This window comes from Phoxinus phoxinus (assembly GCF_949152265.1).
Source record: "Phoxinus phoxinus genome assembly, chromosome: 13".
Classification (NCBI taxonomy): Eukaryota; Metazoa; Chordata; class Actinopteri; order Cypriniformes; family Leuciscidae; genus Phoxinus; species Phoxinus phoxinus.
Genome location: NC_136888.1, coordinates 27106248 through 27133861, shown reverse-complemented (window position 1 = coordinate 27133861; position 27614 = coordinate 27106248). Strand labels below are relative to the sequence as shown.

At 37.6% G+C, this 27614-nt stretch overlaps 3 protein-coding genes across 4 annotated transcripts in view; 2 read left to right on the top strand and 1 right to left on the bottom strand.

The window, feature by feature from the left end:
- Positions 1-7833, bottom strand: part of asap2a (ArfGAP with SH3 domain, ankyrin repeat and PH domain 2a) — a 56992-nt gene extending 49159 nt beyond the window's left edge. Inside the window, exon 1 of the mRNA XM_079633281.1 lies at positions 7288-7833. Within this exon, the coding sequence (XP_079489407.1) occupies positions 7288-7413 (126 nt within the window). The 5' untranslated portion in view covers positions 7414-7833. The remainder of the gene's footprint in view (positions 1-7287) is intronic.
- Positions 1-27614, top strand: part of mboat2a (membrane bound O-acyltransferase domain containing 2a) — a 241599-nt gene that overhangs the window by 169088 nt on the left and 44897 nt on the right. Inside the window, exon 1 of one of the 2 annotated variants that reach the window (XM_079632856.1) lies at positions 17082-17387. The exons of the other annotated variant lie outside the window; for it this stretch is intronic. Within the exon in view, the coding sequence (XP_079488982.1) occupies positions 17310-17387 (78 nt within the window). The 5' untranslated portion in view covers positions 17082-17309. Of the gene's footprint in view, positions 1-17081; positions 17388-27614 lie in introns of those variants that run through there. 2 annotated transcript variants of the gene reach the window in all.
- Positions 10783-13521, top strand: LOC307009496 (piggyBac transposable element-derived protein 4-like). The gene is made up of 2 exons (XM_079633289.1): positions 10783-11067; positions 11435-13521. The coding sequence occupies exons 1-2, from the start codon at positions 10898-10900 to the stop codon at positions 13257-13259; spliced, it is 1995 nt and encodes a 664-aa protein (XP_079489415.1). The 5' UTR covers positions 10783-10897; the 3' UTR covers positions 13260-13521.

The following is a 27614-nucleotide window of genomic DNA, read 5'->3' as shown; positions in this document are numbered from 1 at the left end:
ATATCCAAGTGTTTATGCGAGTGTGGAAGCTAATGTTTTTGCGTGCTTACATGCTATATGTGCTATACATGAGGCGCCGGCGCAATCACTTACATTTGTACCTGATAATAACAGCGGAAACAGCTTAAAATAATCCATAATTTTTGTGAATACAGATAATAGTAGTACATTTGAAACTGTAAAGGGCCTCCTTTTATTTGATAACAACAAAATGTTTAATTAATTAATAATTAAAAGGTCTCCTTGCTATTTTTTCCAACATAATCATTATTTATGCTGGTGCTTTGTGAAAAAAAAAAAAAAAAAAAGCGACATGGAAAGACATACACTGGCTCCTGTTTTAATGACTGCTTTATAATTTAAAGCGACTGCAAGGGAGTGTGTAAACTCCAGGAGACTGATGAAGGCACAATCTGACAAAATGAAGACCAAATGTGTGTGCTGGAGATGTGTTGAATGTGAAAGAAACGGTTCCCACACTCCACATAGAAGAGAATATGTCTGGAATACTGCAATACTTCTGCTTTTTGATTACTTTTATGGTATTATTATAGCGCTGTCCTTTTTGGATCTTTACAGATGTGGTCACTATAAACAGCTGTTGTATGGAATATAGCCTAGATGTATGAATATTCTTGAAAACATCTCTGGGTCTGGAAAAACATGAGGATGCGTGAATAATAAATGTAATTTTTAATTAACTACTCCTTTAACGTCAAAAACTGACAAAATGAAACGCAAGTTCTGCAGGATTTTTATTTGTTTTTCAGAGATGAACACTCCCTCACGTCTACAAGCTTTAAGCAGTGGCAGCAGCATTAAAAATTCAGCAGCTGTAAAAATAGCAGCAATCCAGAGCCCAAGCGAGCATGTCGAAATGTATATGCAGGTGGCGTTCGTACATTTTAGAAAAAAAAACCTGAACACTAGATACTCTGGGATCATGACTTTGCTTTTTCCATGAACAATACTAGCAAATAATGATAAAAACCAATATGGTAGGCAATATATTATGCATTGTTAATATTTAGCCTAGGTCTAGACAATTAGGCCTACAAATTTAAAAGATTAAAGAGTAGAAACTAGGATTTTAATGCAAGTCAATGGAAAAAATATGACGTGCAGATAAAGAGTCCTCAAATTTGCCGTTGGGATTTCTTAAAGTGAAGGAGACAGTGTAATACGATTACCAGCCACCCCTGGGAAATGGATGGCCTTCTTCAAAAAGGACACAGCAACAAATCAATGGAGGGAACTTCATTAATGAAGAAGTAGAGCTTGACCAGTTAACAATGGCCCTGAAAAGGGAGTTGTCCCTGGTAATCTGTGACAAACCCCCTGGATGGGACAGAGGGTCTCCCTGCCCCCATCAACACTCACTAAACAAAGCCAGTGCACTTGTGAACCCTAGCAGATCAATGCAACCTGCTCCACCCAATTAATGGGATTTCCTCAACCCCACTTTTCCAACATGTCATCGGGGATTCTTTCAAGGTCCTTTGGCATCTACCATGTGAGAAACAGAACTCCAGAATCTATTGGGAAAGAGCCGTGGCTTTGGCCCAAATCAAAGGGAAAGTTTCCCAAAAATACAGTGAGCTACGATGGATTCGCAGCATGGTGACCACCAGAAAAGCACTTACTCCACCTCAGGAGATATTTTCCAATCAAATCCTGATGGATAAAGTTCAATCCAAATCCTGTTGAATGTCTTGTTTCATTTAAAAAAAAACGTCACGTTTAAATAAACGAAATGCAAATTCCTTTTTATGTTGACTTTCTAATCACAGGAAGTGAATTACGGTCTCAAAAGACAGCAGGTTTAAAAGGCATCTTAACATTTACAGAGGACAGGTGGCAGGTGCTAGTGTTGTTTTAGCTTTTGTCCATCGTATTCTCAACTACTGGTGCTTTAAACCCCCCACTACTCACCTGTTCCACAGAGCAGCTGCTGGTTCCATCAGCATTGTTGCAGGTCTTGACAGCGTGAGGGTTTTACTTGCATTTGCGACTAAAATGTGATGAGTGCCAAGTGTAAAATTCATTTAGGAGCATGTGTTCAAATAAAAATAGTCCCTGTGGGTCCTTAAAGGGGGGGTACAATCGTGTTTCATGTATTCAGAGTTGTTTACAGTGTTAAAGAGATGGATTCTCATGCTAATAATGGCCAAAGTTTGAAAAGTTATTTTGAACGAATAACAGAGAATTTCTGTGCTGAAAATCATACTTCCGGATTGCAACACGTTTCGGCTGGTTTTTTTCTATCGTAGATCTAATGACGTAGACCAGAGTGGAACTCCTTATATGAGCATTGCTCTCGGAAAAGCGCGTTCACGCACACGTCGATCAGAGGAGAGAAAGACCCTCTTATATACTGTCTATGGAAAGACCCAAGCGCATATCTACGCGCAACTACCGGAAATCATCATCATCAGTGCTAAATAGGAATGGTTGATGTCAAGAATGTCTCCAAAAAAGTGTGTTTTGGGATGTGAGGGAAAGTTTACCTTGTTCAGCTTCCCAAAGAACCCAGTGTTACTGGAACAGACTAACAGTGGATGCAGTTTGTATTTCCGGGACAGCAAAGGAGTGTGGCAAGTGCGGTTTTGTGTTCTGGTCATTTCAGTGACGAATGTTTTATTAACAAGGTCGTCGCTGGATTTGCAAACCGGTTGCAATTAAAACCTGGCGCGGTCCCAGTGATAAAACACCCCATTCATGTAAGTACAACGGTATCACGCGCTCCCGCTTGACTCTATAGCTCCGCCCACGCCCAGAATCAATGACCTCGGCTTTTTCCGGATAGAATCGGAAAGCTGTATTTTTATTTTATAAATATGATGAAACTAAAGACTTTTTGGAGATATGAAGGACGCACTATTACTCTATAGGTACTCAAGATTAACATGAGATTGACTGAAACTAAGTATTTTACCCCCCCTTTAAAAGTCTAAGTTTATAAAATGTTCTGCACGCTTAAAGTCAAAACACACGCGGTTGCGCGTTTTACAGGCTTGCGGCTTCAGCGCAGTTCACAGTCAATGAATGCCACGCATTTATGCCAAGCAATTACATACAAGAATTTACTGTCGATGAATTATGACAATGTTTACTTGATGGTGTTTATTTTGTAATATGTTGAAAATATCTCATTAAAAATCTCATTTTAAATATAACATTTCAAAATAAGAGTCCCAGTGTATTTTGGGCTTGTTTATAATTAAAAGTCTCGCATTATGTATAACCTTTTTTTTTCTGGTTATTATTGGTATTTTGGTTACACAATAGGGCTGTAAACGATTAATCGCATCCAAAATAAAAGTTTGTTTACACATAATATATGTGTGAGTATTGTGTATAATTATTTTGTATAAATACACACACATGCATGTATATATTTGAGAAATATTTGCATTTGTATACTGCATAGCCTATATATTTTTATATAATTTATATTATATATATATAAATATAACTATTTTATATAAATATAACTATTTTATATAAATAGTTCTATTTATATATATAACCATTTTATATATAAATAACAAATTTTTCTTAAATATATACATGCATATGTAAAGATATTTTCATTGCGGTTTTTAAAGAGCTCCTAATATTTTAACTGGAAAAACGTAATGGTCAAGCCTTGTGATACTAGTGATCAAGAACCAATCCATAGACTAACTAATCTGGTTCAGCTGGTGACCATCTTAAATGACTTGAGTGAGGGGGTTATCATTATAAGACATGTTATGAATACTACAGTAACCCAGCATGGCTATACTGGTCAAGCTGGTATACCTGCAACAACAATAGCTTTTTCCAGCAATAGACCAGCATTGCCTGTCAGAAAACCACTGAGGAACCCGAGTTTGTTTACACCAAAAGGGTGTAAACCAACACGAATGTTTGGCGCAGAAATTCAGTTTTTGGCACAAAAATGTGTCTGTCAGCTCTGTGCAAATGACCAAAAGTGTGTTGGAAAAGTGATTAGAACACCTCTCCTTAAAAAATCTGTTGCATGACAGTATATGTGAATGTTTGCATTGGCCTGAAAACACATTAACAGCCATGCATTCTTTATTCAGATTAAAATATTATTTATAATATTTTGCATAGAACCTATTTTTGATGTGTTCTACATAAAAAAATCAGACAGGTCAGGTGGATGATAAAACAAATGAAAAAAAAAACGTCAATTAACAGAGAAAGAGACCCAAGCTGTTATAGGCAGCAGAATATTACAGAGACCTGACTTTTCTAAGGACAAACCGGAATATCAAAAGAAACTGTAGTTCAGAGAGTGCTTATTTGGTTGATTATGACTTCAGGACAACAATGCACCACTGGCTTCAACAGCCGAAGGTTTTCAGCAGACAACAAGGTCAATGCCAACATTTCTTAAGGATACCAGGAATACCATAGTGCTTCCCTGTAATCCCCAAGCGGAGTCATTCAGCGGGATCACACACTTCACTGACACACTGTGAATGTGAACTCTGTGTGGAAGTTACAAAGATGCACTCAAACCACACAAGGGTGGGCAGCACTGAAGCCTCGGATGCGTTTGAAACACTTTCTAAAGATAAAGTGCAACCAAGGAAGGAGACGAAACTCCTGCCAATATCTAAACTTGAGAGTCAGATAATTCTCAGTTTGAACTAGGCTATACAGCTTACTTTGGCCTACAAAAGTGGGCTAAAGTGGGTTAAACTTATTTAAAATAAAGTCTAGTTATATCCATGCCAGAAAGCACAGTCATATCAGAACATCAACATTCAGTTGAATGTGAGAGAAGACTCAGATATCATATTAAGCACTGGTGCTTATTGATTCTGAACCCATTGCCCTCAGCTGACCTCGCAACAAGACAAGGACACATCCGACCACAAATCAACCCCACTCTCCCACGCCATAAAAGAGAGCTAGGTTATTAAACTAAAAACACCAATATGTTTCACAGTCCAAGATCTGATTTACAGTCTAAAAAACACATTTTACTCATGAGGTGACTTGACACTAAAAAGATGCAATCAATAATAGCTTGAACAGCACAAACCTTAGTGTTTGTAGATGAAGTACTCTATATAATACATAAATATAGTACTACACGCAGTTCTTCTCAGTGTAGTAACATTAGACGTCTGATGGTTATTGGTTAAGTAATGTTTGGTTATGACCAGCCTATCAAGTGAAGGCTACCCATTTCAATTTCATAATTGCACTGTCATGCACATCTTACAACCACATATTGTTACCTCAAATGGACTTCATTTCCCTAGTGGCTGAAGCTTTCACAATTGCAGGCCTCAAATTAACTTGTTTTCCACTGTAATTGCATTAAAAATCTATTATGATTCCTTCTATCTAGTGAGCGGTCAGTGTGAGACAAAACAAACAAAAAACACCCAACTTACGGTGATTCCATTAAAATTCTATTATAATTCCTTCTATCTAGTCCTGTTTATTATCAGGCAAAAGCTGCAAGTTAAATTAGGCCCGTATGTTAAAGTGGCTGAAGCAATGAGACCCATGAGGGAAGCCGTTTTGAAGTCATGCGACAATACAGAGAAGCATCATAAACATATTTTCTGTGAATACAGCTACAAACCAATCACAATGCAAAAAGCCTCTAATTAAAACATGGAAGGTCATCGAGAAATCCTTCTCCAAAAAAAAAACGCTAATTTGGACTCTTGTTTGTTAGTGAGCGGTCAGTGTGAGACAAAACACACAAAAAACACCCAACTTACAGTGATTCCATAAAACTATGTGGGCAGCACTATTTATGTCCCTGAAGCAATGACCACAACGCCAAAGAGCGAACAAACAGCATGCAATAAGAGGAAGACCAAAAACAATCATTTAGCTCCAGACTTCCTGAGTTTTTCATATACACTCAGTCACAGGATAGAAAGCAGTTACCCATTTGTAGAATTACCTTAAAACAACAGGAATCATTAAACCCAATGTCCTTTAAAAAAAAAACTGATCGAAGTTATAGCCAGTGAAATAATAACAGCAATAAAATGACATTAAACTCACCTTGCTATTATCAGTGACAGTCATATAGATACTGCTTTGACCCTTTCTAAGATAGCATAACATCTTGACAAACTACATTATTGTTATCTGTGTACTTAATAAAAAGTCTATACAGCCTGCAGCATCGATCACGGTTATAATCTGGAGCTGTGATGATGGATATCCCACAGGAAGCTGTCTCTATTCAACAACACAAAAGCAGCAGAGCCCATCAGAGTTGAGAAAGGCTATTTATATCTGGTCAGGGCGAGGCTTTACTCACTTGTGAGATGTTTTTATACAATGCAGACACACTTTAGATGCACCACGTCAGAAAATCCAGTTAAAACTGGAAGATGTGTTTAGGAGCCTGGTCTAATATGGTTGTCCCAACTGATGGCTGGATTTAGAGGGGTTCAGGCTGATAGACTAGCTTATCATCAAACTGAACTACCTGAACACCTGCTTCACCAGTTTCAGAGACCAGACTTGGATCTTGACCAGGCTGTCAGAACATTGTAAAGCAGATTAAACTGTAGTCTGGTTTATTATCTCTTTTTTTAAGCTGGTCATTGTCATGTCCTAACTTGGACCATCTTTAAGGATGTCAAGGTGGGCTTTTTAAACATTATAGCCAGTCAACCAGATGGCAAGCTTGCACCAGCTCTCAAGAAACCAGCTTTGACGGACAAGATAGTGAGTTGCTGGAGCCTGGTCCCAGACTAAAATACATGTTTGAGCTGTTTGTACTGAAAGCAACTTGCATTGACACATCTTAAAATATGTCAGGGCAGTTGTTTCGTCTCAAGATGCACACCATGTTTTTTTTTTCTAAGGCACATTTATAAAAGCTATTGAAATGCCCTCATAAACTAAGGCCTAATCCTGGCTTATTCTAAGCCATGTCTGTGAAACCAGGCCAATATGTTAATTGTAACAGGTGCTGATCAACTATTCTTTTTCTCCTTATAAATTCTAACCCACTCAATGTATGTATTTCAGCCTGTGCATTTATCTAAATATGCAATGAATAAACTAACTGTATTAGATCTCATCATCAGCATGAGACAATGCAATACAGCAGTTGTCTGATGGGTGAGGCATCAACAAAGGATTTGCCTCCTCAGTAACTCATTTAGTTACTCCAGGGGAGGGGAGGGGGGGCAATATCTGACTCTAGTGGTCTTGCAAGTAAGCAAAACACTTAGCAAGGTTTTAACAATCGCAAAATAGCAGGTTAATTGAAGTTATGAGTCTCACCTCTTCCAGTGCGGCTACAGTATTCCTGCAGTGAGTCATTCTAGTGGTGAAGTTTGAGGCGGTGGGCGATTTATAATCTTCATTGGTCTCCGCCACAAACTCCGCCACTGTGATCTGGTCCGGCATTGTATTTCCTTTCGCAAAACCCACAAATGTCGGTTTTAATCCTTCTAATGACCGGTTGTGGTGCACTTAATGTCGAAATTCAGAGATACAGTGACGAAATAAAACTCTCATGAGCGTCCTGAAGTCTTATCATCGCTGTGTTTTGTCCTCGGTGGATTAAAGACAAGTTGGGAATTAATAAAAATCATTAGCCAACTACAGAGAAGTGACGCTTCTACGACGGGAAATCTCTCTCCCACGGTGTTGGTTCTCACTTCTTCCACCAGTGAAAGAAAGTGCGAATTTGGTCCACCCGTTTGATAATAAACCAGTCTGGTGATGTAGTCCTCATCTGTTAAGGGACTGTAGTGTACGTTGTCGTGCTGGGATTGCTGCAGGCTTTGGGTCGATGCAGCTCTTGCAACGCAATTCAATGAAAGCGCAGAAATTGACAAAGTAAAGGTGGAGGAGATTCAATGGGAAAGGAGTGACCAATGAGGAACCAGAGCTACCAGCTTTCAGCCAATCGTAACTGACGCAGGGCGTGGCCTGATTGTAGATCGCCTTTAGGATCGTGAGCGCCTCTCTTAAGGTGGAGAAGGACATTTTTAAGCGTGTAAATAAAATAAAATGACCTTTAATGTCTCTCTGAAGCCTAAGAAACTTTTTTTTTACAAGTGTAAATGTATTATTAAAAAGTGCATGCTGTCACAATGTAATACAGATTTTTATTTCTAAAAAAAAAAAAAACTTTTAGGTTTAATTAAAACTATAACGTTAGTTCGCCCAACAATACAACTCTTATCGACTTTATTTACTCTTACTCACCACGGAATTATTATTATTTTTTTCTTTACTTTTGAAGTTGCCCAATAATAGAGTGCTGCTGGGATATTGGATATAGTATTGTTGTAGGCCAAATGTGTTTGTGAATGATATTAGAATTTATGCTAATGATGTGTAATTATAGGCCTATAATAATTTCAAAATATTTTAGATGTATCTTTTGTGCTTCAAGAAAGAAACCCCTGGATATAAATTAAATAGCTTGTAGGATAAGAGTGTCATTATTATAATTATTAGTTGCCATATCTTCCAATATAAGCATCACCCTCCCCTGCCTCTGAAACAAAAGACTAATTAAAATGATAATTCTGTAATTGCTGAGGCTTGTAATGAGCCAGTATTTACTATGAGCAGTTGAATTCGCATTGATTATCAGATAAAGTAGTTTTTGTTCTCCAGTGCTCGAGATATTGAGCTGGTATTTTATATTTTTAACGTCCAGTAGGCTATACACATACACTATAGAGAGAGAGAGAAGAAAGAGAGGGAAGAGAGAGAGAGAGAGAGAGAGAGAGAGAGAGAGAGAGAGAGAGAGAGAGAGAGAGAGAGAGAGAGAGAGAGAGAGAGAGAGAGAGAGAGAGAGAGAGAGAGAGAGAGAGAATTATAGTATATATATATATAAAGGCTATATGTAGGCTAAAGGAGAACAATTAATCATGAGTTTATTATCAGGTTATGTCAACATAAATAATTCACAAAATTGTTTGTCAGTAACACACATTTAATAGACTCCAAATGACAACCTGAAGATATTTTTAACTGATCAGAACATTAAATACTAAGCAACATTCGCAGTGCTTTGGTTTCATTTTCAGCAGAAATGTGCTATATTTTTTTTCTGTGCTGACATTCTTACATGCATTATTAAAGAGTCCTTTAACAGTGATTATAGCTCTTTAAAAATCTATGTGAGCATTATGTATTTTCAGACAATTACACCTTACATAAAGTAGTATAAACAAGCGCAGCGTGAAATAAAGACTATTTACAAAAGGGATCTATTGCTATTTGTAAAAGCAACAACCCTTTAGCAAAATATGTATTGCATCCTCACAAAAGACTGCAGTCACTTCAGGCTAAAAAGAGGAAACACTATTCACCATTTTATGCCTCATACAGTTTAATTCTGTTTAGGCTACTGTGGAAATGAGACATTTAAGACAATATTATTACTGTACTTTTGGTTTATGTTGTCGATGTTTGCACATTTGTGGGCCCCTGATGACCCCAATGACATCGAGACTCAATCAAATTAACTCCTGTTAATATTGTAAAATAGTTCATATGATGAGCAAGTTTTATCTCTAATTCCCATTTTGCACATGAATGTTAATATGCTCTCCACTTAGAGCTCAAGAGAAAGCATGCAGGGGTTGATTCATGACCTCTACTGGTGTCTCTTAGAATAAATTGTTTCTTATTGAGGAGGTTTACTTTAGGAATGTATAACATCTGCAGAGGCTGCAATGTATTACAGTTCAATCTTCTTACATGGGGCTACATCAGGCTATGTGATGTACTTCTCTGTTCCATATTTACAATTTCAATGTCTACTCTATTTATTCATAAAGCACAATTAAATATAGAAATACATAAAAATTTAAAATAATTATAGAAATACAATAAAAAACATAGGCCAGACATAGGCCTACTTTTTATAGTTAATATGAAAGCCCATTTCAATAAAGAAAAAAATCTTTGAAAAAAGAAAATAAAAGTTATGAAATAAAAAAAAAATCGAAATAATGAGATAGTATAAGTAATGATTATGAGGTAAAAAAAATGTTTGATGACATCTAATGCACAAATATGAGATAAAAAGTTAAAATTATGACAAAAACTATAGGCCTAAGTTAAAACTATGACATTATAAGGAGAGAAAAAAAGTCAATATTATGACAAAAAAAATGTATATACATATTTTAATTACATTTGAATTTGTATGTAATAATTATGTAATAATTATCTCATAATTTAGAGTTTTATTTCTTACCTTTTTATGTTTTATTATAAGCTAATTTCGACACTTGTTTCCTCAAAATATTTAGTTTTTATCTCACTACTGTTTCATGTCATATATTAAACTTTTATCTTTTTGTCTTAGACTTTTTATCTCATAATTATGACTTGTGTCATAATGTTGACTTTTTATATATTTTTTTAATCTTACTTTTTGTGTAATAATTATAAATGACCAAAGCATGATTTTTATTTTTTCTTATGTGGCGGAAATGGGCTTATGATGAAAACAATTTTATGACAGAGTGCTAACATTTATTTATTTATTTATTTGTAATGAATGTATTTATTCATGTATTTATTTATTTGGAATACTCGATTCTGATTTTCGAATTCAGACCTTGTCGCCCAGCTTTCTGCTTTTTATAGACTTATAAGTCTAGTCTCAGGGTGGTTATTGTAAGTGGTGGACAGCGGTTTGCCATTCCTTCAGGGTGTATTTTTTTATAGTAGGGGGGTTAGGGTAGGTAGGGTAAGGGTAACGGAAGTGGTGGAGGGGGGTTTGCGCATTCGTAAGTTCCGGTCTGAAGCTGCTGCTGGACTAATAGCGCTGCTGGTCACGTTTCGCTCTGCAAATGCACATGTCTCATAAGTTGAGTGCTTTGAAAAGCATTTATCTACATTCTTTCGTTGCCCACACATGTCTGTGGACACAATGGCTTCTAGAAAGGACAGAGCTAGCCGAAAGCTGCGTTTTGGTGTGAATCCTGTTTTGGAAGAGCTCGGCTGTGTAAAGGACAACGAACTGTGCAGTAGCAACGAGGAGAGTGAGGCCGAAAACGACGAAGAAGAGGAAACTGATTTTGAGGAGTACGTACACATTGTGACCTGATACACGTATAAATACGTTTGTGTGTTTCATATCAACTGTGTTCTGTCAATCTGCTCGGTGCATTTTGTTTATAAATCTGTTGGTCCGTGCATATATGAATTGTCCCGCACATTTCTGCTGTGTTGCTTGCGTGAATTTCATTGTGCATTTTGCAATCTTTTGCGTGTTCCTTTGAATTTTTACGAGATTTTGTGCATATTGAATTTATGCAACTATTAATGTGCATATTGAATTTATGCAACTATGTCCATGTAAATTACATTGTGCACATGTCCGATTTACATATGCACGCATCAGATGTACGTGTATTGCGCATGACCATTGATCATTTTGTTTTTGTTACAGTTCAGACTCAAGTGATGAAGAATGGGAACCAGAAAGTGAGCCAACCCCCAAAAAACAACGTCTTCTCTTTATATCCCCCACCAGCACACCTCGCACGCCCAGAACCCCCACATCTTGTGCTGGTGATTCCTTGAGTCCATTGTCAACTCCCAAAGGAAGGTCTCATTCTCCACGGGTGAGAAAAAGGTCTGCAAGTGGCAGGTCAGTGGAGAGTGACACAGACACTTGGAATGACGTCAGCGTGGAGGATGAAGATCCAGTGCTACCCAATTTTCATCCAAAGCGAACCCCAGGACCTCAGCTCGTCATGGACAGAGTGTATTCCCCCTTACAACTATTTCAGCTTTTCTTCCCAACCTCTGTGATTGACACCATTGTGACGAACACAAATAGTTATGCAAAAATGAGGTCTGAAGCTGGAAAAAAATTCCCATGGGTGCCTGTGAAAGCACATGAAATGTATTCGTTTATTGCGCTTGTTATTTACATGGGGATTCTCGGCGCAAAACATATTTTAGACTACTGGTCCGGAAAACACATTTACAGTTTACCTTTTCCAAAATCGGTGATGTCCAGGTCCAGATTTCAGGCCATCACTTGGAATCTGCACCTTTGCAATCTTAAGGATGATCGAGCGAATGCACTGAAAAAAGGGACTCGTGACCATGACAGACTTTTCAAAATCAAGCCACTTTACACTGACATCATCGAGGCGTGCAAAACGCACTTCCATCCAAACAGACAGCTGTCGGTGGATGAGAGGATGGTGGCTAGTAGAGCGAGAATCAGCTTCAAACAGTACATGAAGGACAAGCCTACCAAGTGGGGTTACAAACTCTTTGTTCTTGCCGACTCTGCCTGTGCCTACACGTGGAACTTCTTTGTGTATGAAGGTAAATCTTCGCTGGCCACAGGTAAAGGACTGAGTTACGATTCTGTGATACGCCTCCTGGATCTGTCTCTTCTTGGCAAAGGCTACCAGGTGTTTATGGACAACTTTTATACAAGCCCAGGCCTTTTATTGGACTTGCTGGATAAAAAGACACTTGCGTGTGGCACGATACGTTCCAACCAACAGGGCTTTCCTAGAACAATGACCAATGACCTCAGCCTCAGAGCCCAAAAAGGATCCATGCGCTGGCTTCGGAAAGGTAAGCTCCTCTTTGTGAGGTGGATGGACTCAAGGGTGGTTTCAATGTGTTCAACGATGCACAAGGCATATGATGGTTCTACCATCACCAGGCGTGTTAGGAATCCCAAGGGGGAGTGGGAAATTAGGCAGATCCCAATTCCAACAGCAACGAAGGACTACAATAAATATATGGGAGGTGTGGACCTTTCGGATGCTCTAATTGGGTACTACAATGTCCTACACAAAACCCAAAAATGGTACAAGACCTTTTTTTTCCATTTCATCGATATCGCCGTGGTGAACAGTTTTATTCTCCATCAGCAACTGTGCAAATCTCAGAATAAGAGCCATCTCACCCAGAAGGAATATAGAGAGACACTTGTGTCTGAGCTGGTAAGCATTGCTACATTGTCCAACGCGTCACCTGCCCCCAAGAAATCCACATCCTGTGACCCAGAGCCGTCCACATCAAATCCCAACAAAACTAATGTCGACTCAACGAATGAGCCATGCTGGCCAGAGTATTACGGGTCAGATGCCACAAGCGGGAGGAGAGTCTGTGTCTTTTGCAAACTTTCAGGTCTCAAAGTAAAGACACCCGTGTACTGTTCAAAATGCAGTGTAGCTTTGTGCTTCGTGCCTTCAAGGAACTGCTTCAGAAAATGGCACGCTGAAAAGCACAATGAAAAATAAGTGCATGTTGTGTCTTGTCAACAGGCGGTTGACTAAAAGTTGTGCACTCACTCCACTGAAGTGCTTTTTTCTATATATAGTAACTTCTTACATTGTAGACTTTATAAAGCTCAGATTTCTATAATGTTTTTTTGAACTGCACCTTTTTCCTATATCCATTCTATTTTCTTAGTTTGTATGTATAGTCGAACTTTTTGTATCTTTATTGGATCGGACCAACTAGTTATATTAGTATTCTGTCAAATAAAATGCAAGAACTGCTACTTGGTCTCACTCCTTTTCCTTATTTGTTGCATGATATGGGTCAAGGTAAAATCACCATGAAGTCAAATCAACACTTTTTTATGGAATATTGCAGTATTTATTAGCCTAAATAAATGCACATAAAAAAAAATATTTTTTTTTTTATCAAAATAACTTCTGCCTCCTACAGCGACATCTCTTCTCTGATGGTGTTTACTGGCGCAAGGGCGGGACAAGCTGTTACACACGAGATCACAACAATAGCAAACCACAACCATCCAATCAATTTCCAATTGGCAAAATCAAGTCCTGCCCTAATTTTTTTCTTTTTCGAGAAGCCATTTCTCTCTGATATATACGTCACAATTGGAAAGAAAAGACTTAACGCAACTTTAATTTCATACCGACTTTAAACGGATTCATTAATAGTTTGCAACTCAATGAATGTTCCTCAAATAATTCATGCAAAGCAGGAAAAATGTCAAAAGGAACTTTTCAGCAGGTACAAATCCTGAATAACTGGCTTTTTTATTTTTAAACTGTGAACAAATACAATAATATTTATGAATTATTCCACTTACCTGTATTTATTTCATATATAAAAAAAAATATTCTGGAAATTTAGACCATTTACTCCAATGAGTCAGCGTAAGAAAGTGAACTAGAGTGAATCTTCTCTGTCTGTTCGTTCCCAAGTTACTGCATACTGGAATGAGAGGTCGATTCAAACATTAAATTAATATTGACTTGAAACCAGTCAATTGGTTCCACATGAAACACATTCTTTTAAGTTTTAAAACATTGACACTGCCTTTATAAAAACTACTTTACTGTATATAAAGAAATGAACAAAAATAGGTTAATTAGCGGGATGGTTTTATAAAAAAAATATTAGCCTAAACCAGGGGTCACCGCTGTCCGGCAGAGTTTAGCTCCAACTCTTATTAAACACCTGATCCAGCTAATCAAGGTCTAGCATACTAGAAACTCCCAAGCTGGGCTAAACTCTGCAGGACATGTGCTGTCAGACTGACATTTGCATGTAATTTTAATAGTAAGTGAACATTACAAGTTGTAGCTGCCATTTGCACGTTAAGCTGTGTGAAATCAAATCACCTGAATGACAGTAGACTATATGTAAACGCTGCTTTGAAAAATGATCTGCCTTTGTTTTCATTCACAAACAGCAACCGCTACAAATGCCCATACAGTTGTTAGCCTATAAGGAAACTTCTATATGTGAATGTGAAAACTAGATATTAGCAACACATTTGGCAATGGTTATTATATATAGGTTATTTATTATGAAGAATTGTAGCTAGATATCTTCTTTATGCTGTTGGCAATAATAAAACAGGTCACAAATAAACAAGTCTGCTGCCAGACCCTGCTTACTAAACAATATCTCACTGACATTTTTATAAAGACGTTTTTGTCTAACAAATTTGTTAATTAAAAACAAGTTAAATTCTTAATAAATGACAAACTGAAGTGATCAAACAGGGATATTTATTTGATTTTCAACTTCTAACATGACCAGTAGATGGCAGTCTCTGACTACTGCACTCGAGTGCTTCTCCTCTACAACATACAAGTCCACTTGTAAGTGTTGATGCTGAGCATAGCCTATAATAAAAAAACTGATATACGAAAAGTATAACTACAAAGAAAACAATTTGACCATTGTGCTCTGAATACAATAAATGGTAACACTTTGGTTTAGGGTCAAATTCTCACTATTAACTAGTTGCTTAGCATGCATATTGCTAGGATATGTTGTTTATTTGTAAGCACATATTAATGCCTTATTCTGCATGACCATATTCTACATCTCTTAATTCTACCCAATAACTTAACAACTAACTTACTAACTATTAATAAGCAGTAATTGGGAGTTTATTGAGGCTAGAGACGTGAGCAAAAGCACAATGTGTGAAGATTTTTGGAAGATGAATTGAGCAGAAGCATGTTCGAACTTTTTCAAAGTTCAAACAAGTTTATAAAGACTGACACCAATGAACTCAAAAACTGGATCAACAGGAGTTTATTGGAATTTCCATATAACAGCTCTATGGCGTGATGCACTAAAACTATTTTTCAGGGGAAAAAAGTATTGTCCTCGTGACCTTGTTGTAATTCTTACTGCACAATAAGAACTGTATTTATAATAGACATCATATTGGTCAAATATTGGTTCTGGGTCTAATTTTCAAAGTCACAGAAGTCAGGCATGTAATTTCTGTTCCAATAAAATTTTCTCATTCCATGTATTGTTGAATGTAGGGGATCCGTGTCCAAATAGGTACATAATTTTATGACATTTCGGTTAGTTATATGATAAATATTTAGCTGTCTTAATGTTTGTTGATGTTAAATTATTTTAAGGTGTTACTGAGAAAGCTTTTTTTATTCATGATGTATCATATATTCATGATGGATTCAGTAACTCATTTGTTATATGTATTTTTGATTGTTTGTACTTGATGATTCGTAAAGCACTTTGAGAATTTGTTATTATTATAAACTCAATTGACACTTCGCAGGGAGCTTGATTGACAGGCGATCTGCCCAATCATACTTCGCCATCAGCCATTTTGTCCGACAAAGCAGTCAGGCGAGTTAGTAGATTAACATGGGAGGATTTGAACTTGAGTGTACTGACGCCTTTCCACGGTTAAAACAACATTCCTTCTTATGTTCATTCATGTTTATTTGATGCTATAAATAAACGGAAGAGATGATCCGTTCATGAGCAGCTTTAACTGATGCTCAGCGATCTGTCAAACACATTAAAGAGCCACAAAACGGTATATATTGTTTAAATTTCTTTAAAATTTGAAAGGTGAGACTTTGTTTAATATGTTTAATATTAAAAGTAACCGAAAAGTAACCTGCATGGTCTCCCAGATAGCAAACTGACATTGAATCAACGTGGAAACGACGTTGACGTGACATCGGAAAAACATCGTTTTGCTCATCGAACTAACGTTGAATCAACGTCAGACACGCCATTCAACCGCATTTCAACGTTGAATCGATGTTTTATTTTCGACGTAATAACGTTCTGATATACCGACCAAATAGTGAACGTTGATTCAACGTTGAAATTTGATCGATGATTTATACTGACCTTTACAACTAAAAATCAACGTTGAATCGACGTCTGCCTGCTGTCAGTGTCCTCTCTGCTCCATGATGTATTTTTTCACTGTGTGAGATCTCACACAGTGAAACATCTAACATCTCACATCTAACATGGTGCGTAGCTTGTCGGACATAGCGACAGTAACTAAGGGGGGCGGGACTTTGCGAATATGGCCGCGGCCATGAGGGGGCGACCCCCTCATGATTTGTCTGGAGTCTCATGTGCATGTTAATAAAATAAAAAAATGGTCTTAAAAATCATATTCACTTAATAAGTGTACTGCTGTGGCAAATAGAGGATGAATGAGAGGGAGTGGCAGTGAAGTTCTTTTGAGCTGTGTGTGTGTGTGTGTGTGTGTGTGTGTGTGTGTGTGTGTGTGTGTGTGTGTGTGTGTGTGTGTGTGTGTGTGTGTGTGTGTGTGTGTGTGTGTAATTGAGCAGCAGTAGTTTGATGTAATGGAGGGGTTGGGCGAGTCAGTCCGCCTACACGGGCTTTGTGTTGATGTTCAGGCGGTGCAACAGCGCTGACAGTCCGCGAGAGCAACACCATAAAACAGCATTCCCAACACCCATCCACCATAAAGAGAGGAAGAGAAGGAGAGAAAGAGGACGGACAGTGTTTTTGGGCGATTTAACTGTAAGGGAGTGGAGCTGGACTGGATCATGGCCACTTCTACGTCTTGCACAGGCTCCACACTGCTGCAGCCAATTAGTAAGATCATTGATCTGCCACTGGACCAGGTAAACTGTCACTTTAACTGGGATTTATTATGTTTCGCTTTTGTCGTTTTGCCTAGCAAAGAGCGCTAGCTGTGGAGTCGTTTGCTGTAAATCCAGCACATTTGATGCGCACGTCTGCCAGCGACAACTGCATGATATAAGAGCGTTTTAGTACGATATTTTAGAGTAACGTTACAATATAAAAGCCTGAAATTCATCTTCGCGTGTTTCATAACCCCCGTTTCCCTTCTTTCCTCTCCTGTATTTTTCCTCAAAATATTGTCTATTGACTAGTGAGTCACACAGATAACATATTTGGTAGCAACACACGATGCTAAACCAAATGTTATCTGTTTTAAAAAGGATTTATAGGCGCTTTCAGAGAAGTCTAACATCTTGCATGCGAGCGCCAATGAACCCCATGATGATGTCTATGTAGGCAGTTCGATATGTTTCGAAACAGCGCCATAGTCACGATTTCGCCTGTGCTAGCGACGTTCTGCAAAAGAAGAGATTATATTTACAGATGTCCTAAATATAACCCTTTGTAACACGAAGTAATGAAGCAAAATAACACTCTAGGGAAGGGAGCGAGACGAGTTGTTTCGGTTCCCCGTTATTTTCCACGTTATTTTGTTCAGGGTTCATTTGCTTGTAGGCTATGTAAGATCAAAGGGCATGGTATTTTAAGTAACTTCGAAATGTGTATGTTTTATAAAAGACCAAATGTTTTTCTTTTCATAGCTATCATCTGGTGGTAGGCTACTGCATTCTATTTACAATCTAAATAGCGGGGACTTTGATTCATCCGAGTGACTCGAATTTGAATCACACTAATAAGATTCTTTAACTCACTCGTTCCCTCAAGTTGTGACTTTTTTCGGTGGCACGGCATATCTAGAGAATATAACTATTACAAAACAAATAGTTTATTGTCTATTGACACAGATGTGTTCGGTGTTTGCCGGAATCATCTGCCTATAGCTTTCTTGTATGGATAAATTATTAATATGCCTCAGGTTAAGTCATCGTTCTTTCATAACCCTCCACTAAACAATAGTTAGGCCTATGTTCACAATCTGCTCTGTTACACTATAAAATATTCATCAATATTAATTTTACAACATCACTTTTGCTTTATGTCGACACCATTGCTTTTGCCGCTGCACAAATATCGTACTTTTCAAACTTCTTTGACCTCTTCAGCTGCAGCTGCTGCCGCCCAACTCGTAATGCAAGTCCAGGCAAGAATGAGTCAAGAAATGCAGCCATTCTGGAGTGTGTACGTTCTTGCACTTTTGAAACGCCTACTTGTTCAACCTCTTGACAACTTTTTAGATATGTTAAATATATATTTTTTGGGTGTGGGACCCAGCAGTTAATGACAACATTCCTCCAACATTAACCTATAGTCAAGATAAAGCAAGGATGGAAATCCAAGCAAACAAGGTGGTTTTTGATCTGTAAGTCCATTTGGTTGACTGCAGCTCTAATGCCCTTTGCTCTGTCGTTGGCATGGTTCTTCACCAGCTTTTTTGAATGAGATTTTGGCAGGCGTCAGCCAACAAACCCTATAATGTGACAGGAATCAATAATTAAGTCAGAGCTGTCAGGATTACTACCTCCTGAGCTTTAGCCAACACTGGGATGAAGTTATGTAGATCTGTTTGTGGTTATGTAAGATGTGGGTTCCTAGGCTGGGCTCAACATTTTGCACTGTAACATGACTGTTTAATTTGAGACTGTTAATGTTAAAATAGCCTTGTCACTTCCCAGTCAGCTGTGAGGATATCAGCTCATGGGTCCTAAAGCCCTTTTTTTCCCGGTTTGCATTTTACAACACTATAGTTAAAATGGAAACTTATACATGATTTACTAACCCTCAAGTTGTTTCAAACCTGTATGGCTTTCTTTTTTCAGTGGAAAACCCAAAATGTATGTTTAAGAACGTTGAGGTAGCCTGTAACTAACATTGACTTTTTTATTATGTGGACAATTTTTGAAATATTTTTTTAAATATCAATTGTTTTGGTGAACTACCCTTTAAAGGGTTAGTTCACCCAAAAATGAAAACTCTGTCAGTAATTACTCACCTTCATGTTGTTCCAACCCCGCAAGACTTTCGTTCATCTTCGGAACACAAATGAAGATATTTTTTGATGAAATCTGAGAGCTGGATCACTGCTTCATACATAGGCTGCTAGGTAATTGCATCTGCCGGCCCGGAAAATTAGTAAAGACATTGTTAAAATAGTCCAAGTGACTACAGTGGCTCAACCTTAAGTTTATCAAGCGGCAAGAATACTTTTTGTGCAAAGTGTAATGCAAGTGTAATGTATTCCTGTGATGGCAAAGTTGAATTTTCAGCATCATTAGGCCTACTTCAGTCTTCAGTGTGACATGATTCAGTGTTCAAGAAACATTCTTATTATCAATGTTAAAAAAAGTTGTCCTATACTTTTGTGGACATTGCGATAAATGTTTTTCAAGATACTTTTTTATGTGAAAAAAAATGTATGTGAAATAGAAATCTTTTGTAGTATTATAAATACAAAGTTCAGCCATGAAACTCTATATGGCGCAGGCTAATGGGTCCTTTAACTCACCTGTTCATAATCACATCGTTATCTATAGGGCAAAGCTGATTGGTTCCTGCCGTATCAGCCAATGAGCTCCCTGCTCAACCTTGAAATACTCAAATACAAAACCCCTCCACCTTCCCCAGCTCCACCTGTATAGATCTGCTACAGGTAATTCATGTACGGTATATTGTACAGGAGCAGCATGTCTTACTTGCTCATGGCAGCGTGTAAAGCTGCAATAAAAGCAGCAGCAGCATAGCAGATCTATTCCGCCAAGACCAAACATACAACATTGTCATACCCATTACCATGCCAATCATTCAGGGTGTTGTCATGACAGAAATGTCTTTACTGTCACTATTTTGACTGTACAGTATTGCTTCACCACTGTGTTTTAGTCACCTCAATAGACCTTATTCACAGCAGCGCCATCTTTAATTTTTATTGGGAATGAAAGTGAGGCTAGACATAGATCTCTTCAGTGGGTTGCACTGTTATTTACTGTTGCACTGTTTTTTGGATTGTTCTGCTGACGAAACACTGCAAAAAATATCTTGCCAAGGAATTTCAGTAGACAAAAACACCCAGACAATATGAGCTGTACAACATTTGAAGTGATCTAGGAGCTCTATACAGCTTTTTACAGCGGATGCCATTGAAAACACAGGAAGTCTGTCCTCCTATGACTCACCCTGTCATGGCGCTGCTCTCTGAATAAGGTAGATTGTGTTTTAAAAATGCATACATGTACAGGTAGATGCACACTTTCAGCAAGTCAAATAGTAAAGAAGTTTTTGAATAAGATGTCTATATGAGCCTAATTTACATAGAAAGAGGTGTGTTTGCAGTTAAAAAAAACTGCAGTGCTATTTCAATACTTTTTGCACCTGGTTAATGTCGTGCGCAAAAGTGGTGCAACTTTTAAATTAATTTACACCAGCACAGCGGGAGCACGAGGCGCAGCTCTGATTTCTCACAGGAGGTATATGCCACTCTTTCTCTCTAAATGGGCACTCTCCTGGGACCAGTTGCCTCTGCTTGAGCTCTGCTTATGGGAGTGTTGTACTGTAGTGTTGTACTTAATTTTATGCAGTTAGATTTTTTTTCTCTCTCACACAGTTAAACCACTTACCCAGTTACCCTGCACCATTATCACTGGGTTTGGATTGGCTGCAGTGTTGTTATGGTTAACTAAAACTATTCGAAATTATTGAAATAAGTTAAAATAATTTATTTATAAAGCGCTTTTATCAAGCTTAAAGCGCTTTACAATCAACAATAAACATAAATGCATCAAAAGCAAAATAAATACTATAAACAATAGTCAAAACACTGAATAATGCTGAGTTTGGTTGCATATTCAGACTGTTAAAAATAATTTGTGTGTTTGTGTGGTTCAGGCATACCCTACAAAATATCCCTTGTCCTTGGACATTGTTGGTCCCCATGAGAAAAACGGCTCATAAATCATACTAGGTAATGTTTTTTGAAGATGTAAATAGCAGAAAGTTTTTAATGAGTAGGTTTAAGCGGTAGGGTTATTGTTAGGTGATAGTTACACAGTTTGAATAGGATAAAAATCATTAAATGTGTTTAATAGGACTGGTTCTAAATAACCCTAGCAATTACACAAACAATTTAATCTCATTACCTGTCAGGATTCTACACGTGTTTGATGTAATTTCTCTGATGTGGTGTGGGAGTGAGAACTTTGATGTACCAAGTCTTGCATCTGGCTGATTCTGGTTCCCTCGTTTCTGAGCACTTCCAGGGCCTGTCATTAAAATCAGTCGTTAAGAGACAGAGCCATATATTTTACTGTCAATACTGCTGATTTCATCAACCAGATATGTTGACTTGCATAAGAGGGAGATAATTACAGCTCTTGCACTTTGCTGTATCATAAGTTCTGGATATTTCTTCTGTGGTTGTTTTTGTTCAGCACTCTTAAAGAGAAAATTCACCCAAAATAATTTACTGTTGTTCCCTGCATTCCCTGCAAACCTGCATTCTGTGGAACACGAAATATTATTAGCCTATATGATAAGATATTTTGATTTTTTTTTTTATTATATATATTTTTTTTATTCTGAATTTTCTTTTTGGTACTAGTGGTTCTATCAGTACATCTGTAATTCATTTACATTTTTACACATAAATTGTGTACATTTCAGAGTATGTTAAAGTGACATTTGAGCTGTGCTCACAGGAATGGCTGTCCTAAATAACTTCACTGTAGCCAACAGGGACATCGTCCAGAGTGACCAAAGACAATGAATCTGCTTGTTCAACAAGAACAGGAATGATTGGATGATGTTTATAGTTCTCAAGTTTTTGCTGTATGAGTAATGACTGCTTCTTACTCATCGCAGCCTGTGAGCACAGGCCCAAATTTAAAGATGTGCTTGTAAACAGATGACGGTATGGACTTCCATGGTATTTTTTTTTCTTACTTTGGAAGTCAATGGCTACCCTCAACTTTGTTTGATTACCAATATTCTTTAAAATATATTTGATTGTGTTCAACAGAAGAAATGAACTCATAGAGGTTTAGAACAATTTGAGAGTAAGTGATGACAACATTTTTAATTTTGGGTGAACCATCCTTAGTTTTAAGGCATTTGTTTAGTGATGATAATGCTTCACTGCGGCAGTACAAGTCTGCAGAGAATCTCAATACTGTAATTATTTAGTTTTTAAAATTATAGACCAAATCGCTTGGCGACAACGGTGCAGCTTGTTACTTATTATGTTAGTTCATGGTTGTAGTAGTGTTAAAGGTTCAGGGAAGAACGAGGTGGTTACCGGGAAACGTTTCAACGTAACTTTAATATCATAAAATAAACAAACATAAAACGAAAGTAAAGCGGCAGCCCCTCACGAACGACTGTATAAAATAATAAAACGCAACATAAATAGTCCAGACCTTGTCCTCTCTGGTCCTTCACTGTCGTCACTCCTCCTTTTATTCTTCCGCAGCTCCTCCGTGAGAAACTCGCCCTGCTTTCCACAATGGTCAAGTGTTATATTTCATTGGAAACTTCTTTGTACCATAAGTTAAGTGAAGCAAACTTTGAATCAACCTTAACCGGTTTCAATACAACTTCTGCTTGTGAATTTGAAGGCAGCTATTGGATCATTGAAGTTAAACACCATATTATACAATCATGCTTTACTTTAGAGAGCTTTTTGACCTACTTGCTACGTTCTGTCTTAACTCTTAACCCTAACGCTGTGTTGAAAACCCTGTAACACCTTTTATGTTACCGGTCAAAAATGACTGGCCTTTTAAAAATTGCTTGTAAATCACTTGTTAGGCTATATTATCACCGAATATTGGATTCAATATTTTTGTCAACTTATTTTCTTTTAATTAGGACAGGTTTTTTGGAACTGATTGATCATAGGCCTCGTTGATCTGTGCTTATGCACCTCAGTTTTTGAGTGAAAAAATCCATTAGGCCTATTTGTGGTCAAAAATAACTGGCTTCAAAAAATAGCTTATAAATCTCTCATTATACTATATCATCACCAAATATTGGATATTTTTGTCAACTTGTTTTCTTACAATAGGACAGGGTTTGTATTATTATTATTATTTTTTTTTTTTCATCTTTGTAAAAAAAGAAAAGAAAAAAAAAGAAGCTTGTTGTAATACTCAAAATAGTTTGTTTGTCATGAAGTGTGTGTGTGCGCGAGGTAGCATGAGTGTGCATTTATCCACAGGTCTGATGCCTATATCTTTGCAAGCACACGTTCATGGGAACATGAACATGATGAAAATGCTCCTGAAATCTTTCTCTTATGTCCGATCTCCCCCAATTATTTTTTAAAGTCCTCTGTGGTGAAAACCCAGCTTTTAATGCATGTCTATTTTGTGTTTTTAATATGCTTTAAGACATTTCTCATTATATAGAATAAAATGTCTTAAATAATTGCATAATTGTTTAATGTTTTTTTCTTTGTAGTGATACAGTATGTGTATGAGCGGTTTAATTCGTAAAATTTTATTACAATTAAAAATGAATTAAAACAAAAATGAATCAATTAATTAAAAACTAAATCCACAAAATGAATCCCTAGGCTAAAAGGTTCTATAAGTGCCTGACAGAAACCTTTAAGGTTTTATATTGAAGTTTGATGTAAACACCCCAAATGTTAAGCCAAGTAATGCTAACAGACCATCATGAAGCAATTTTCTGTATTTTTTTAAGAGCAGAAGGCATCTTTTACCGCCTTCCAGATGGTATCTGTTGCTGACAATGCTCAGGTTATTTTGTTATTTTGGGCTTTTGCGTGTCATGACTCATGGCTGAAATGAAAAGGAAATTGATCCAATTTTTGTGACTTGTTGTCAGTCTCATTGCCAGTCTCTGTGGCAGTGATGTATCCTAGCAACCAGAACTTTCAGAGACTGATTGTAAGTCATTACAGCTCGTAAGGTGGGATTGTAAGCGTGCCCCTTTCTGGATGAGTGATCTGATTTAGCGGTTCTTGCAAAAAACACCTATTACGTTTAGTCATTTTCCTTTTGTAGGCTCATTATGAGATGGAAAAAGCTTGGTTGATGTCTAACTGTTGAAAGTACACGTATAGAGAACTGTCAGAATCAGCGTGCCATAGTCTTCTCCAGCAGATGCTCTTTGTCCCAGGTGAATCGTAGAACTGCAGACAGCATTGAAGAAAACTGGTATATGGAGGCATTAATGGTCATTTAAAAAGGGAGAGCTGATATCTGAGCTGAGTAAGAAAGAAAGAAACTGAGACAATAGAGTGCCGCGGGAATTGAAATGAGAAATGAGTTTGCATTTTTGAAGTCAATGGATTTTTGGTTAAATGCCTGAAATAATGTCTGTGGTTAAAGCTCAAGTTTTATTCTATGACATAAAATACATCAGTGAAATGTTTTTTTTTTGCACATCACAGGCTTATACAATGTAAGGTGATTTATAGAGCCCACTGGTCTCGCATGGCCTCTATTAGTCTCTATTGGACCTGAGTGTGACAGGTGTCATTCTGGTTCAGCCACTCTAATCCATATGTTTTGGTTTTTATTTATGTCCCATTACTGGTCTGTTTGGGCTCTACCACCTGGACTCTCCTTGGCTTTACCTTCATTTCTCAGATTTTAATGCCTTTTTAACTCTGTTGGGAAATCCCTCACCCTCTAACTCATGGGATTTTCTTTACTTTTTGAAATGCATGAAATCCCCTCCTCCCAATCACCAGCAAAACCTGGAAGACCAATTCGCCAATGGAATTTTTCAATTCATGAGTAAAATATGGTCTGTAGTAAACATAACTTGACGATACTTTAACGGTTTGCTCTACTGCGTAAATTTCATTTCGAAAACACAAATTTTGGGATGGGGGAGTGTTTGTCTCTATGTCATGGTGCAAAGGACCCTATAGGTTGAAATTACTCCAAACCATCCCTTTAATGGTGGAGGATGTTTAGATCCTTTTTCTCATTTTGACAAGCTTTACTTTTTGGCTTCCAAAATGAGGTGTTGAAATTTACAGAAAAATCTCAGAGGCACTTTTTTAATAATCACCTCTTTCTAGAGAGTTGTGTCCATAAGGTAGGGTGAGTTTTGCATTGGTTTTGTATTGGCTAGCTGTTCGGCTAATTTTGTATTCTGTTTGAGGCAGGGTGAATAGCAGCCGCTTGTCATGCAGGGCATGCTTGAATGGTGGGTTATTTATAGCTGACCAAGGAAGCTGTGATCGTTGGATCAACATAAAGGGACGTAGCCGAAGCCTGCTGCCAGTGACAGGAGTCTTTTGTGTCTGGTGAAGTGTTTGAAATCAGGTGAAGCTGCTTCGGTCTAGATTCTACAGCTATAGGTTTATATTCAGGAGGACAATGGACATTACAGCATCTGTGCGTCTGAGATGCTCCCTGTTGCTTATTTTTCATTTTAGAGCATTGTCCATGCACTATTTTAGCAGCCTGGGGCCTGGAAGTATTTTCTCCATTACATTTCTCCAAAGGGATTTTAAATGTTTTTGAAAAGTCTCTTATATGCTCACCAAGGCTGCTTGTATTTGTTTAAAAATAAAGTAAAAACTATTTCAAAAAATCTATTTACATATACTAAATGTAATTTATTCCTGTAATGACAAAGCTACATTTTCAGCATCATACTCCAGTCCTCCGTGTCACATGATCCTTCAGTTTTTCCACTGGGATTATGGCAAATTTAAGTAAGCTGAAATCATACTGACTTTTGGCTTCTACAGCACATACATACACTCACTGGCCACTTAATTAGGTACACATTGCTAGAACCAGATTTGACACCCTTTTGCCTTCAGAACTGCCTTAATTTTTTGTGGCATAGATTCAACAAGGGGCTGGAACATTCCTCAGAGATTTTGGTCCATATTGATATGATGGCCTCACGCAGTTGCTGCAGATTTGTCGGCTGCACATCCACGATGTGAATCTCCCGTTCCACTACATCCGAAAGGTTCTTTAATGTATTGAGATCTGGTGACTGTGGAGGCCATTTGAGTTTAGAAAACTCATTGTCATGTTCAAGAAACTAGTTTGAGACGATTTGAGCTTTGTGACATTGTGCGATATTTGAATGAAAGTAGCCATCAGAGGATGGGTATGCTGTGGTCATAAAGGGATGAACATGGTCAGCAACAATACTCAGACTGTGCTGTAAACGATGGCCAAAAAGTGACAGAAAATATCCCCCACACCCATGCGAATTGTTCCTATTCTTAGCTGGCAGGAGTGGTCTTCAGCTGCTGTAGTCCTTCAGCTTCAAGGTTTGACGTGTTGTGGATTAAGAGATGCTCTTCTGCAGACGTTGCGACGTAACTACAAGGAACTTCCTTTGTACTTTTTAAATTTGTTTACCTTTTTGAATGTGATAGCTCCTCTGCTTCCATGTCCGTATGATAAATTAAAGTGTCCACTGGTTGCTGATGCAGTAAGTTTCTCTTTCTCTTCTCAACTGAGTCTGGCTGGAAAAGCCGTGTTTGATGTTCAACTAGAGCAGACCGTCGGTTCCCGCCTCTGCTGCTCTCTGTTCTCAGTCTCTCTGTGTTCCTCCTTGTGGATGAAATTTAGAAGGCAACCTGCTTCTGTCAGTCTTTATTTTGGGCCTTCATGCAGAGCCAATGAACCACATACCAGTACTCTTAATTTGGATAATCGAATTTGTAGTTGAGTATAAACATTTACTTAGTGAAATTGTAGACCTCTCTTAAATCTGGGCAATTGAGATGAAGACGTCCTTTCAGAAATCAAAATGTGAATGCTCTTCTGATGTGAGGAACTTCAGACTTGGTGGATGATAAATCTGCCGTAAAAAAAAATCTCTTAGACTTGCATTAAACGAGGGAGCCATATCATAGAAACTTGGGAGTGAGCCCTTTTTGGATGGTAAGCCACCACCAAGTATAGCAAAAATACAAAAAAAACACCCAAAACATCTTACCAATCACATATCAATGCCGTGGAAACCTCATTACATGAGTAATATAATAATAATAATTAATATTATTATTAATAACTTGCATAACTACCTTAGCATGATGATGACTTTCAAGGACAAGCACAACCCACCTTTAGAAAATGTAAACAATTGGACTAGTTTACTGCTTAGCATAATATTGGCTTTGTGTGGATGGAGGCCTTTTGTTGTGT